The 13,661-nt window shown below is 43.5% G+C and overlaps 2 protein-coding genes across 2 annotated transcripts; both read right to left on the reverse strand.

The window, feature by feature from the left end:
* Positions 1–159: 159 nt before the first annotated feature.
* On the reverse strand, positions 160–5,727 carry ca4c (carbonic anhydrase IV c). Its single transcript, XM_076031827.1, has 8 exons — positions 5,639–5,727; positions 4,004–4,051; positions 2,921–3,085; positions 2,589–2,734; positions 2,399–2,491; positions 2,218–2,284; positions 1,361–1,524; positions 160–1,074 (listed from the first exon to the last, which is right to left on the reverse strand). Exons 1-8 carry the CDS (start codon positions 5,691–5,693, stop codon positions 895–897), a joined length of 918 nt encoding a protein of 305 aa, XP_075887942.1. The 5' UTR covers positions 5,694–5,727; the 3' UTR covers positions 160–894.
* A 1,093-nt stretch (positions 5,728–6,820) lies between these two features.
* On the reverse strand, positions 6,821–13,066 carry aldh3a2b (aldehyde dehydrogenase 3 family, member A2b). Its single transcript, XM_076031828.1, has 11 exons — positions 12,907–13,066; positions 11,777–11,939; positions 11,363–11,594; positions 10,504–10,589; positions 10,099–10,307; positions 9,763–9,880; positions 9,228–9,369; positions 8,921–9,087; positions 8,710–8,809; positions 7,928–8,166; positions 6,821–7,451 (listed from the first exon to the last, which is right to left on the reverse strand). The coding sequence occupies exons 2-11, from the start codon at positions 11,936–11,938 to the stop codon at positions 7,437–7,439; spliced, it is 1,470 nt and encodes a 489-aa protein (XP_075887943.1). The 5' UTR covers position 11,939; positions 12,907–13,066; the 3' UTR covers positions 6,821–7,436.
* Positions 13,067–13,661: the final 595 nt, after the last annotated feature.

Below are 13,661 nucleotides of genomic sequence, written 5' to 3' on the forward strand. Positions count from 1 at the left end.
TTCATTTTCATTTCTACAAAAAAACAACAACAATTCGATAAGTTCTTGGTGGTTATATTGTAAACAGAAACCTATAAAATCCTACATGTGCAAAAAGAATTATTCCATTAATAATCACATTTATATGTTTGCAAGTTGGAATCATTAAACTATCTGAACAGCTTGAGAGAAAACACATGATAGGTTGAAAAGGAAGACTGAGTTTTTACTAACAAAGATAAATGATTACGCTAAACTGCTGAATCTATTTCTTTTTAGTCTTTATTAAAGGTTGTAAAGATGAACCGCATGGCTAAAGGACAGCAGTTTAAATCAAAGGAGATACTTGGACCTAAAGACCTGATGACAGCGTCTACTTCGACGTCCTAAAATCATTTAAAGGGCCGAGTTCAAACTTCAGCAACTACGTTGGACACGCTGATCATGCTTGGCTTTTATGGATGTGAGGATCAGCATCTTACTTTACATTTTAATTTGCTAGCATGCTAATATTGATCTGCATGTACATATCAATGCCTTAAATTTAAAATTAGAAGATGAATTAACTGGAGCAGTGACTCATATGTAAATAAGGTGATGACTATTAGAACCAACAGCCTATTGTCCTTGTTGTTGCCTGACAGTCAAACGTCATCACTTAATTCCAGGAATTTTGAAAACTATTTTCAACTGTAGTATATCATTGCATGACATTCATCAGTTAAAGCACATATTAATTCAATCCATGATAGCGAGGGAAAAACAAAAATGAAAGTCTTCAGCTCCTCCCATTGCCAGCTTAAATTTAAATGAAAGCCAAATCATAATTTCAACATTTTGCTGTGTCATTTGGTGCGACATGGACAAAATATACCTTCGTCAACACCATGTGTTTTCCTTTGCCGGGTCAGTGGCTCAGATCCAGAGTGCCAGGAGCGCTGAGACGACCCCCAGCCACAGCTGGATGCTGCCTGTCAGGGCTGCGCCTGCCTGGGAGCGGTACACCACCCTGCCGTCCAGAGGCTGCGTCGGCCTGAAGATGTCGATCATGGGCTGCCCCGTCCAGAATCGACACTGCTGAACAATTGCATCCAGCTGGGGGAAAAAAAAGAATGAATGCGAGAGGAAGTTTAGCTACAATTAAAGGAAACAGGGTGAGTGCAGATTAAACATTTGTTGATAAGAAAATTCTTTATATTTGAATGCAAGAAAAGACACAGTAAAGAAAAAAACAACTCATCCAGGCCTTCAACATTAAGTTCATCTGAAAATGACAAATACAGTCGCCAACTATTTACCACACTTAGTTATTAGCTCTCTTTAAAAGAGCAATTCAAATGTTTTCCTCTGAGTTTCTGAATGTATGCCGTCTTTGAGTCACCTGCCGACTGCTGATGGACAGGGTCTTGTGAAACACCGTCCAGGCGACGGCCTGTTCGCATCCTGGGGTCGTCATGGATCCCACGTACCGGTAGTAACTGTGGAGCTCCTCGGCTGAGGGGATGATGTCACTCAGCTGGAAGTTTCTGATGACTGTGCTGCTGCCTGAAGACACACACGCATGCACACAAGGGTGAAGGAAGCTGTGATATGGTCCAATTCAGCACAAACAAAACAAGATATAGGTGCCATAACAAAAACAACCAGCAGATGGCCCTATGCTGGAGAGGAGAAAAAACGCCTTTGACACAAGACTTGTGAATATGAGGCTGAAAGGTTGCTCAAAAATGACTTAAATCAGCCATCTTAAGCTGTCATTACACACATGATAATGTCAGTTTACACTCACTATATATACATGTATATGTGTGTGTGTATATGTATATATATATATATATATATATATATATATATATATATATATATATATATATATGTATATGTATATATATATATATATATATATGTATATGTATATATATATATATATATATGTATATGTATATGTATATATGTATATGTATATATATATGTATATATATATATACATATATATATACATATATATGTATATATGTATATATATGTATATATATATATATATATATATATATATGTATATATATATATATGTGTGTATATACACACACACACACACACACATATACATATATATGTATATAGTTGTGGTATTTGATATATGGTATTGATTTTTTTTTTATATTATTTGATGTTTGGTATATATTTGATGACTTGGGAGCCTTAGTGGTCTTAACTTTCAGGAAACCAGGTTTGTACCATTGTTCTGCACTCGCCCCAAAGCAGCGATGACTGTGTTCAAATGAGGATGATCCTCTGTAGTTTCCTGTAAAGAGATCATCATCATCATCATCATCATCATCATCACCATCTTCACCATCACCATCATCTTTGTCATCATCATCATCATCACCACCACCACCACATTTGAGTGCATTACCTCAAACAGGAAGGCCAGCAGGGCTATACCTGCCATGTCGTGCTCTGCCTCCGCCAGGGAGCCATACGGCTCCTTGATGTGAACAATGTGCAGCTGCAAACATAGGTGCGGCAAAGTGAGTTGTGCCATAGCACCATATTTGTGTTGTAGTAATAAATAATATGCAGGACTGACTGTGTGTGACCCCTACCTCCATAGGGAAGCGCTCTCCATCAATGGTGTGCTCCGATCCTGGTCTCCCATTGCGGCCCCAGTGGAAATGGAACTGGGCGGCTCGGTAGTGACCAGGCAGACCTCCACCCGTCAGTCGGACCAGTTGCGGCAAAGCAAAGTGAGCTTAGAGGAGGCCAGGAAGAGAGGAAATGGATAGATAGATAGATAGATAGATAGATAGATAGATAGATAGACAGACAGACAGACAGACAGACAGACAGACAGACAGATAGATAGATAGTGGCTCTTAAGAACTGGGCAAAACCTGGGCAACAGCCGGTTTAAACATCAGGGAGGGGACTGCATTACCCGAGTGCCCTTTGTTCTCCACAGTGACGTTGATTGTGTTGGTGTGGCCGATGAAGCTGAAGGGCGGCAGCTCACTGTTGACGTGAACTTTGCTGGTGACAATATTGATGGGTGACTGGCGGAGTCCTCCACAGCTGGGGAATTGAGCTGCCCAGTGGACGGGGTCTAAAAGAAACAAGCAAACAGCTGCTGCTTTGCACTTGTGTTGGAGAGTTGTTGTTTTTCTTTTATGCATTTCGTATCTAACTCCAGAAGAGCCTAATTCTACAACTGATGGACTTTAGATCCTGATTTGTATGTCAACTAAATGCCAGGAGAAATGTTGATAGCTCTCCAGCCAAAGGCAGCTCAGGATGATGGGAAAATATATTGTCCACTGAGAAAACCTTGAGTTTCATTTTTAAACTCTGATAATGTCCAATGCCGTTTTTTTTTTTTTTTTTTTTTTTTATAAAACAAGAGCCCCGATTACATCCATTATCTATTATCTTCAATATCTATACAGCTTGGAGCAGCTTCTTCCTCCCCATCTCCTTCTGTGGTTTTTGAGAGCAGCTTGAAGCCTTCGCTTGTCAATCTAATCCTTCCTGTCACATCTTAATGTAAAGGAAGCTGATTGGAGATACAATCCAGTTGGAATTCCATTTTACTATCAGTTCACTTAATGAACAGATATGCATTTAGCTGCTTAATGTTCCATAATGCTTAATGAAAGCTGCGTCTCATCTGCACCAAGGAGGACTTGCAGTCCAATGAATGAGAAAACGTTGCGTTCTTATTGCTACAGGTGAAAAAAAACACCATAGGCAGTATTGTGAGTGCAAAAATGTGAACTTTAACACTGAGAGCAACATCAAGACCTCTGTGCCGGCGAAGCATGGCGATGAATTAAGAGCAAACGCCTCAAAGAAGGTCATGCGATCTGTTTGACATCAAATGCTCTGGGGTCGGCTGTCACCGGGCGAGTCTTATCATCAGAAATAATTCATTGCATGTGGCCAAGAGTGGAAAATTATGAATCTCATCATTCAAAATGTACAGAAGTGCACTGTTAAAATGTAAAATGAGCGTTTGGTCTCTCACCTCTGCAGGTGTCATCGCAGGAGTACTGGCTCTGATAACACCACTGGGCTGAGGAGGGAGAGCACACCAGGCGCATCACACACACACACACACACACACACACACACACACACACACACAGAATGACACACACACACACATTCTAATTGGGGACGCACGATGGAATTCATTATTTAATGCTTTTGCGCTCCATTTGTGGCTGTTCCCTCTCGTCAGCAACCTGTCTGGCTAATCTGTAAGTGTGTGTGAGTGTGTGTGTGTGTGTGTGGGGGGGGGGGGGGGGGGGGGGGGCACGTGCTTTTCAGATGAACTTTGGGGAAGACACATCTGCGTCAGCTGCAGCAGAGTGAAGGTCAACGCTGAGAGTAAAGGTGGAACCACACGCAGGAGCAGAACCATAATTATTTCAACAACTCCGCATCTGATTCGGGACAAACGGCGTCTGATTGCATGGACACTGATTGCATTGGATGTGAAGCGGATCCTCGCCTTAATTTCCGGCTCCTGAGCCGCAAGGCAGGTGCCGGAGGGGTCCATTCATTTTGTGCTGAGGCAGTGTATTGTGCTGCTCATGTGACTGAAACCCCAGTGTCTCACTCTGAGCGGTGGGAACTGTGGGCCACTATGGAGCCATTTAGCTGCTATAAGGAGACAGATTAACCCGGCTGCCACTCACAATGCCATTCTTTGTGGAGGGGACGGCGGTTCTCACCAAAGGAGAACAATGCGCAGGTGAGGGGAGGGGGTGGACGGTCGGCTCCGTCCACATGGAGGGGACGGGAGGGATGTGGAAAAGTCAAGGCCGAGGAACTCAACGGGACGCAGATCTGTTCTGGGTTTGATTATTTTACCCCGACATCCCAGCTGCTATAACAACAATGTGAGATCAGGTGTGACGTCAGAAAGGGATTAATGTTAACACTGTTTGCAGGTATTCTTTTTCTTAAATCCCACTAAAAACATACATGCAGATTTTTTTCACTCCACTCCAGGCCAACTGAATAATATACAATAGGCATTTAATGATCAATTTTCATTTTCATGAGAGCAGAGAAACAATATTTCGACCTTTTCTTTGTGTCCTGTACATTTTGACAATAAAATTAACCTTGAACCTTAAACTTTGAACCTTCATTTTGTACATTTTCGAAAGCGAAAAAAAGTGAATTGAGCAACAATGGTCTGTAAACCAATAAGACTTTTAAAGATCAACTACTTTTGTAATAAACATAAAAAGCCCTTCTATAGTTATGAAATTTAACCCACAAAAGTAGGTCAAAGTGAAAATAATTCTCTCCTAACTGGATTAAAGTTTTCTTGTTTTTTCTTCCAGGTGCCGATTCCCTAAAAATGCCACTTGTATACACTGGCATATGAATGTACTCTAATTTCCTTTTATTCAACCGTGCAATTACAATAAAATGTCTATATTGTTCCAATAATTAGCTTCTCCTGCTGCAGTGTAAATCCTGTAAAGCTTTAACATGTCGACAGTTGCATCTCTTTGCTGTATTGCATTAAGCACAGACACTGAAAACCTCTTTTTAGTTGAAAGTCAAACATTTTCCACATAAGTGTCATGCTGAGTATTTTTATGTGTGTGTGCGTGTGTGTGTGTGTGTGTGTCTGTCCTACCTGTGCACTGAGAGAGGAGACAGAGCATAGAAAGGAGGTAGACCAAAAAGTCCATGACCAGCACGGAGAACAGAGGCGATCCTGACAGACTTACTTGACTCGCCTTGGCGCCCTGACCCTGCATCTGAGGGAGGGGCTGGAGAAAGTGATGAGTGCGACAAACCGTGTCGGTGAAACAGTGAGAAAAAACACTTGAAAAAACAAACAAACACTTCCAGATGATTGGCGGCACCATTTGGTAGCATGGAATAATTTCCTGCTCTTGTCCAACCGGGAACTGTTTAACAATTTGATATTCGTTGCCGCAAGTGCCGCCACTTGAGTCTGACGCAAGATTAATAATGAAACAGTTGTTGGTGCGTGGAGGTACAGAAAAGGAGGGTCCTGGATGTGAGAAGCCCACCTCTCGTATAAATCTGAGAAGCTACATCAGCTGTGGAAGCGGTATCCAAAAAGAATTCTCCTGAATTAGGCGTCTGATTGCAGCCTCCTGCAAAATCCCTGTTTTAGGTCCCTGTTTTTTGGGACTTTCTCCATGTCCAAACCAAGAGGGCGGATGGCGCACGCTGCTGGAGGTGTTGCTGTGAACCTGGCATCACTGCCCTTTGTGACGGTATTCAGAGCTGATTGCCACAAATCTGTTTTTTTTTTTTTTTAGCACGAAACAAGAAGTAAAGGACGAGCTTTTCTAATTTGCAGTTCGTGGGCACTTATCACTGTTGCAAAACACATTAGTGTTACTAAACATATTAGTGTTACAAAACATCTTAGTGTTACTAAACAATTTTGCATAATATTTGAAACTTTGAAGTTAGGCAGTTTGAGAGTCCTGAGTACAAACTACATGCTGGTAACACAGAAGTGAGGCACAATAAAAACGACTTAACGTTGCGGAAAACAACACAACACAAAACATTCACAAAATGTCACTTTAATTTTTTAATTTTTTGATGCTTTGTGCTCTAGTCCTGCCTCACACTTCATAGTAGTAAAATGGTAAATGGACTGCACTTATAAAGCACTTTTCCAGCACCTTCACGGTACCCCAAAGCACTTTACAAAGGCCTCTCATTCACCCGTTTACACACACATTCACACACCAAAGTGGATTGGTAGTGGAGGAAAAGACAATGTTATCTATAGTATAGAATTAATATGTAATCAAAAAAGGCTACAAGATGATTTGTGGAGAAATGTGTTTATTTGAATGTGAATCCAAACATAGGAATGTGTATTTTGTTTTAAATTACATATATAAATGAATAAACAATTAATCATAAATGATTGAAATTTTGACCAAAAGTGCAGCAGTTTGTAAAACTATGACGCAACCTGATTTACAGTTGCTTCAGGTCAATGGAACAAAGACATAGCTCATATCCTGGCTGAGTTCAGCACACAATGCATCCCTTCATTTAAAAACAATACTGGACGGAATCAAAATTTACAAAATAGATTAAATCTAAAGCTGAAGCCAAGGAAGGATGTGATCTTACAAATAAAGCAACTTAACTGATTTTTTTTTATTGAAACATGCTGCCTGCCTATATGTAGTGTGAGATTCCATTGACAACAACTAAGTGCTACTTATGGCAATAAACAATTTCCTTCATTAAAAGAGGTGAGCAATGGTGAGCCGTGTTGAGTGTTTTGGCCATATTGTTTTTTAAAGGTACACGAGCAGCATCGACGCTTGAGATGTTGCACGCAGTCCGGCCTTGCGTGGTTCCTCGACACTTGCCGACGTTTTCCTTTCTTTCTTTGTCGCTTCTGTGATCGAGGGACGAACGTCACGTCTTTAAAAGAGGAAACGCTGTAAAGAAAAAATGAACATCCCTCACTTGAAAGGCCCATCTACTGTGCCACTTTGCACTTCTTACATTAGGGTGCTTGCGATCTTGAAACAGATTTAAGTCCAGTCCAGTTACCCTAAACCCAAGTCTTTTACCATTGGATGACTGAGAACCTTCACAGACACAGTCCAAAAACATGCATGTGAGGTGAATTTGGAACTCTTAATTGTACATAGGTGTGTGAGTGCAAAAGGTTTGTCTGTCTATGTGGCCCTGCTATGAGGGTGTCACCCTGCGCCCTATGACAGCTAGGAGAGGCTCCAGCAGACCCCTGCAGGAAGCAGGTATTGAAAATAGATTGATATCTGTGACTTTATGCCCCCTGCTGGTGGGGTTTGGTGTTGCAATTTCTTCCTTATCCTTTCCACCGCACACTCGGTGCAGAGAGCTGAAAACACACTTTGTCGGCGAGTTTCCCTCCTTCCTTGTCACCTACCTGCAATGCCACGGCCGCCGCCACAACCAGCATGGCGAGCAGGGCCATGCGTCCCATCCAGCCCAGGTCCAGTGGCTTCAGGATGAAGAAGCGCGCCCAGCCCAGCTTCTTCATGGTGTGGGGCGGGTACCTCATGTCGTTCATTCCTTCCATTTTGAGCTGCTTGATGAGACAGCTGCGCATGTGGCTCAGCTGGTCGAAGCTGAACTTGCCGTGGTAACAGCCCATCCCACTGTTTCCTGTCCATGGGCACAAGGAGAGAGGGTTCGAAGGTCCGGACTGAGGTGCGATGGCTCTGACTGAGCCAGTATCATTCTATTGAATTGGACGTAAAAGCTGAGAGACTGTTGTGAAAAATTCTTGATCTTGAAAAAAAATAAAAATAAAAATACGTATGTATATATATATATATATATGTATATATATATATATATATATATATATATATATATATATATATATATATATACATATATAAAAACCAATGAAGAAGAAGGTGGACGACTCATCCAGGTTTGGGTGTGCAGGCCACCGTACGTCACCAGTAAGGAGAGAACCAGTGAAAGACACTGCAATCTAAAATGTAACCACTTGATGTCGCAGTTTCTTCTTCAAAATCTCCAAATATTACACAATGAACCTTTAATCCTCAGCTCAGGATCGATCTGTACGACAAACATTGAGTCCCGCTGAACGCACGCGACCCCAACAGAATCTTTTCCCTGTCAGTGGTCGCTGAGCTGAATGCCGCAATTCACACAGATGGACGACTGTGCACTCACCCACTCCTCCAAAAGGCAGAGAGCTGACGGAGAAATGCACCAGGCAGTCGTTGACCAGCAGCGCTCCGCTGGACGTCTCTTCTGTCATTCTCTTAATCACCTGCATGCAAAAAGTAAAAGCAACGAGTTACACAGCATTGTTTTTGTCCCACAGGGGAAAAGAGAGGCATGAGTTTCAGCAGCAGGCCAAAGGAGGAGGAGGCCACAGGACCTTTTTGTCCTGGGTGAAGACGTAGAGGGCCAGAGGCTTTTCTCTTCTGTTGATGAACTTGATGGCTTCGTCCAGGCCGCTCACTGGCAAGATGGGCAGCAGAGGGCCAAATATCTCGTCCTGCATCACCTTTGCCTCTGGCTTCACGTCCTTCAGGACTGTCGGTGCTGGAAGAGCCACACGAAATAAGACAGGTGCGGTTTGTCATGCCAGAGATGATGTCAGCCAAAAAAGCTACTAGCATTTGGCAATGAACTGAGGTCAAATGTATGATCTGTTGCGAGTGCGGGTGAGGCCTGGCTCCCACCGATGAAACAGTCCGACTCGTCGTTGTCTCCACCCACGGCGATGGCGCTGTCTTCCAACATGGCCAGGATTCGCTTGAAGTGGCGCTGGTTGATGATGCGTCCGTAGTCGGGGCAGGTCTTTGGGGCGTCTGTGTAGAAGTCCTAACGGAACAGACAATCTCACATCTCAGTCTCAGCGCCTTTCATTCTCGACACCAATTTTTTTTCTCTCCTCCAGTGAAACAGAAAACAATGACAAATGTTGGGGAGTGGTATAACAAATAATTGTTAAAGTCCACCCACATGTTTATTTTGTGTTGACTAGTGCAAAAAAACAGATATAGCTCGATATAGCTTTGGCAGGCCCCAAGCTCCCAACCAAAAAATAAAATAAAAATTTAGATCAATATTTTCAACTTAGACATATACATATATATGGCCAAATATGTTTTTTTATTTTTCATTTCCTTCCCACAATGTCAGGGGAACTTTAAAAAATGGGCAAAGGTTACTGTAGGTTTTAGTTTATTAGCGTCTTTTTAGGATCTTCTGTACCTTAATGGCCTTCTTGACCTCTTCAATAACCCGGTTCTGGATGCTGGGCTCACACAGGATGTAATCCGGGGCGATGCAGGTCTGACCGCAGTTGGTGTACTTGCCCCAGGTGATGCGCCTGCACAGCAGTACAGTTAGCAGACTGATATTCTGGAGGAACCACAAAGGTTTCCCAGGGATTCGTTTAAAATGCTCTACATGTAATGGCTATAGGAAGCCCATTTCAAATCACGCTGCTGGAATAACTCCTTCTATATAAGTGAGGTATGAAAACAAGTGAGACAAAATGATTGTGTGATTCTCTAAACAACAAAGCCAAACTGGTATTAGTCCAACCTGCAGGCTACGGATATGTCGCAGTCCTTGTCGATGTAACAGGGGCTCTTGCCGCCCAGCTCCAGGGTGACAGGTGTGAGGTTTTTGGCCGCTGCTTCCATGATCACTTTTCCCACTGTGCAGTTTCCAGTGTAGAAAATGTGATCGAACCTCTGTCGCAGCAGCTCCTGGGTCTCTGGTACCCCACCATTTACCACTGGGTAGAGCTCCTGACGTACAGAGGAGACAAAATCACTCAGTTCATCCGCGGCTTACAGATAATATCCTCAGTTACAGGTAAATAACCAGAAACAGTATTTTTAATCAATCAGACTGCATTCTCATCGTATTGATTTAATAATGATGATGACGACAAGCTATCTGTGAATTTTAAAGGTCTTTATACTGTGCTACTGACAGACATACTTTGTCGATGTACAGCGGCAGCAGGTCCTCCATGACCTTTGCAGTGTGAACACAGACTTCCGATGGTTTGACCACAGCAGCATTACCTGGACAAACAGACAAAAGGAAAAATACTATAATATACTGTGGGATTGTGGCACAATTTTTTTTTTTAATATGTCAGAGTTCATTATGAGTGCAAAATACTCTGCTATGGCTCCCAGCCAGTTTATAGTTTGCCAAGACCTCTGTCAGTGTGCAGGTTTGTAATGGTTGCAGGCTGCCACTAGAGCTCTCTTTGACCAGAATTTTATTTTTCTGCTAAGGAAAAAGGAGGAGTGAAGGCCAGGGCGCACTGATATTCCTATCAGTGCACTATCAGATTATGGAAGAGGGATTGACCAAAATGACCTTTACCCTGTCAATGCTAAAGTCCATGCAGTGCAAACACTGAGCTGCATGGACTGCAGCCAAACACAACAACCTACAACAAACCTTGTGGCACCAACGTGTAAAAGCCTTCACAACAGCGACGTCTCAAGTCACACGGACCTTTTGTAGTACAATGCTACAAAATTCCATGTAAATGTACACACGCATACACACACACTCATGATTCTGCAAGCTCATTCTACGACTGTAGAGCCCTCTGCTGGCAGCTCACAGCGTGGCCTTTGACACAATAATCACTGACCAGTGGAGGGGAGGAGCCCAGAGTGTTGAGTAATGCCTGGGTGACAAAGGAAGTGCTGCGGTCATAATCACAAGACGACTCTCCTCTCAAAGTTCATCTCAGACCGTTGGGGTGGAGGGTAGCGACCGAAATGTGAACACTGACCTTGTCCCCTTCACATGCACGCACACTTGAACCCTGTCCTACCTGCAGCGATAGCTCCGACGAGCGGCTGGATGGTGACGGCCCACGGGTAGTTCCAGGCCCCGATGATGAGCACCACTCCCAGCGGCTCCGGCCGGATGTAGACGGTGTCGGAGATGGTCAGCAGGTTCTTCTGCACGGGCCGAGGGGCTGCCCACTCCTTCAGTTTCCTGATGGCGAGGCCGATCTCGCCCTCCAGCCCCAAAGTTTCATAGAGCTGGGCTCCCACCTCGCTCTGGGGATGCAGAACTTGAAACCTTAAAAAATGCCACCCCTCTCGAGCCCCTCTATCGCTGTGGAGCCGTTTGCATTCTGGATTTGTCTGACAGCTTGTTATTGTCTCCATTTTTTGAGAGACCAGTTAAATTTTTCCAATATTCTAGAGTCAGGGTGTGTACGCAGCAAGGGTCAATTCACCTTATTAAGGTCCTTCTTGATGGCATCTGCAATCTCTTTTTGTCTTTCAGTGAACAGGCACTGGAGGTTCTGCAGCTGCTGGATCCGGTATTCTAAGGATTTGGACCTGCCTGTTTCGAAGGCCTTCCTGGCACGATCCACTGCCTTCTGCTCCCTGGACATCCTACAGAAACAAACAATACCCCTAGGAGTCTTATATTGTCAAGTTTGAGGAAAGGCAAGTGGAATGGACCGGTCCAGGCAATGAGCGACTGAGAACCCTCACAGACAACATTCTCATATGTTTGACTTGCTGTTCTTCTATCATAACTGAAATGTTTTGAGTGATAAACTTATGCTTGGCTTAATTGACTACTTACTTGTAACTAGTGGCTACTTAGCTGTAACGCATGTATAGCGCTGCATCCAGCCAGACAAAACTTTATTGCTGGCATCAGAAATATGTATCTTCTGTAACTTTGTGCGTGCGTGCGTGTGTGTGTGTGTGTGTGTGTGTGTGTGTGTGTGTGTGTGTGTGTGTGTGTGTGTGTGTGTGTGTGTGTGTTTAATTTTGTTCATGACTGTGAACTGATGGATACAACTAAACAGTGAAAACAAGCAACTGTGAGAGAGGTCTTTCTAAAAGAAACAAGGGCAACAACAATAATATTCTGAGAAGAAACAAAGGGTTTGCGCACGGCTTCATAACGGCATTAGGCGCTGCGAGGATGAACTTTCACCCTCTTTCACACTGCGTGGTGTTTCGATCTGAATGCTATTGAAAGGGAACCTGTGCGCGAGCACATACAATGCACAGTAATAAGGCAGTAATATGAGACGTGCGCAGTGCTCGACGTCTCATCCCATTTGAGACGCTGCACTTCTACCGTGACAAAAGCGGCTAAAACAAACACCCCTGTGACGCCACAACGCAGTCGACGGAGAAATAAATTATTTCACTCGGTTGTTGGTACGAATCACCACGGCAAGTTCAGCTTCAGCAAGCCGACAAAAATGTACACTTTATCCATTATCTCTGTCCGGAAGCTCCCCTCGCTTCCGTTTGTGCCAGGAATTATTCCAAACCGCCTCTAATTACGAGTGGGAGTTGTCGGCGATACAATGCAAGCAGCGCGAAAACTTCTTCCTACCTGATTAATTTATCCCCGGATAGCTGCGAGAGTCTGTCGTCACTTTTGGTGGTTTGACACGGCGGGTGAGCGGAGGGTCTTAATGGGAGACAGTCGCGGACCTACACTCCTCCCGTTAGTTCACACGCCCACAAGAGGCCGGACCGAAGTAACTGTCCTCCCGTGGTGGAAACCAGTCACTGGTGGGATTAGCATTAGCCGCCGATAGCATTTAGCCCTGGATGTGTCCAGGGTTCCCACGGGTCCCGGGCTGCTGCAACAGGACCCCCCATTACCCACCTGTAATAAAAGTGGTGTTGCAATACAGTTAAATGCCTTGACTATTAGTAGCTTTACATGCTGAGTCATATTATTATTCATGCAGCAAACGATTTAATTTGTGCCAAGTGAACAAGTTCTTTTCTTATTCAATTCAAGGCAAAGCGATAAGGTGGAAATGTGATAACTACATTTTAAAAATGACTTGTTGCTAAAAGCAAATTGTCATTTAAGATCTTTTAACTAGACTTTATTGACATGTAGGACCCACACTCTTGAAAGAAGCTTACCTATTTCTTTCAACAAGGCATAACAAATCAACCATGTGTCCAATCCATCCATCTATCCATTTTTGATACCCGCTTATTCCTGAGCTCAGGGTGACGGGGGTCTGCTCACTGGTCCACATAGAGACAAACGAAGGTAAACAACCATTCACACTCACATACACACCTTCGGACAATTTAGAGTTTTCAATTCACCTCACATGCATGTTT

This window comes from Nelusetta ayraudi, unplaced genomic scaffold (genome assembly GCF_046127955.1).
Source record: "Nelusetta ayraudi isolate G7.1 ecotype Tasmania unplaced genomic scaffold, CSIRO-AGI_Nayr_v1 ptg000033l, whole genome shotgun sequence".
NCBI lineage: Eukaryota > Metazoa > Chordata > Actinopteri > Tetraodontiformes > Monacanthidae > Nelusetta > Nelusetta ayraudi.

Coding starts and splice junctions, on each gene's coding strand:
- aldh3a2b (XM_076031828.1), bottom strand. CDS start 11,938: ATGTCCAGGGAGCAGAAGGCAGTGGATCGTGCCAGGAAGGCCTTCGAA. Junction 10,590..11,362: donor CGTCGGAGCTATCGCTGCAG/GTAGGACAGGGT, acceptor CTGTTTGTCCAG/GTAATGCTGCTGTGGTCAAA. Junction 9,881..10,098: donor GACATATCCGTAGCCTGCAG/GTTGGACTAATA, acceptor ACTGCTGTGCAG/GCGCATCACCTGGGGCAAGT.
- ca4c (XM_076031827.1), bottom strand. CDS start 5,693: ATGGACTTTTTGGTCTACCTCCTTTCTATGCTCTGTCTCCTCTCTCAG. Junction 2,735..2,920: donor GGAGAACAAAGGGCACTCGG/GTAATGCAGTCC, acceptor GCCTCCTCTAAG/CTCACTTTGCTTTGCCGCAA. Junction 2,285..2,398: donor TGCTGGCCTTCCTGTTTGAG/GTAATGCACTCA, acceptor ATCTCTTTACAG/GAAACTACAGAGGATCATCC.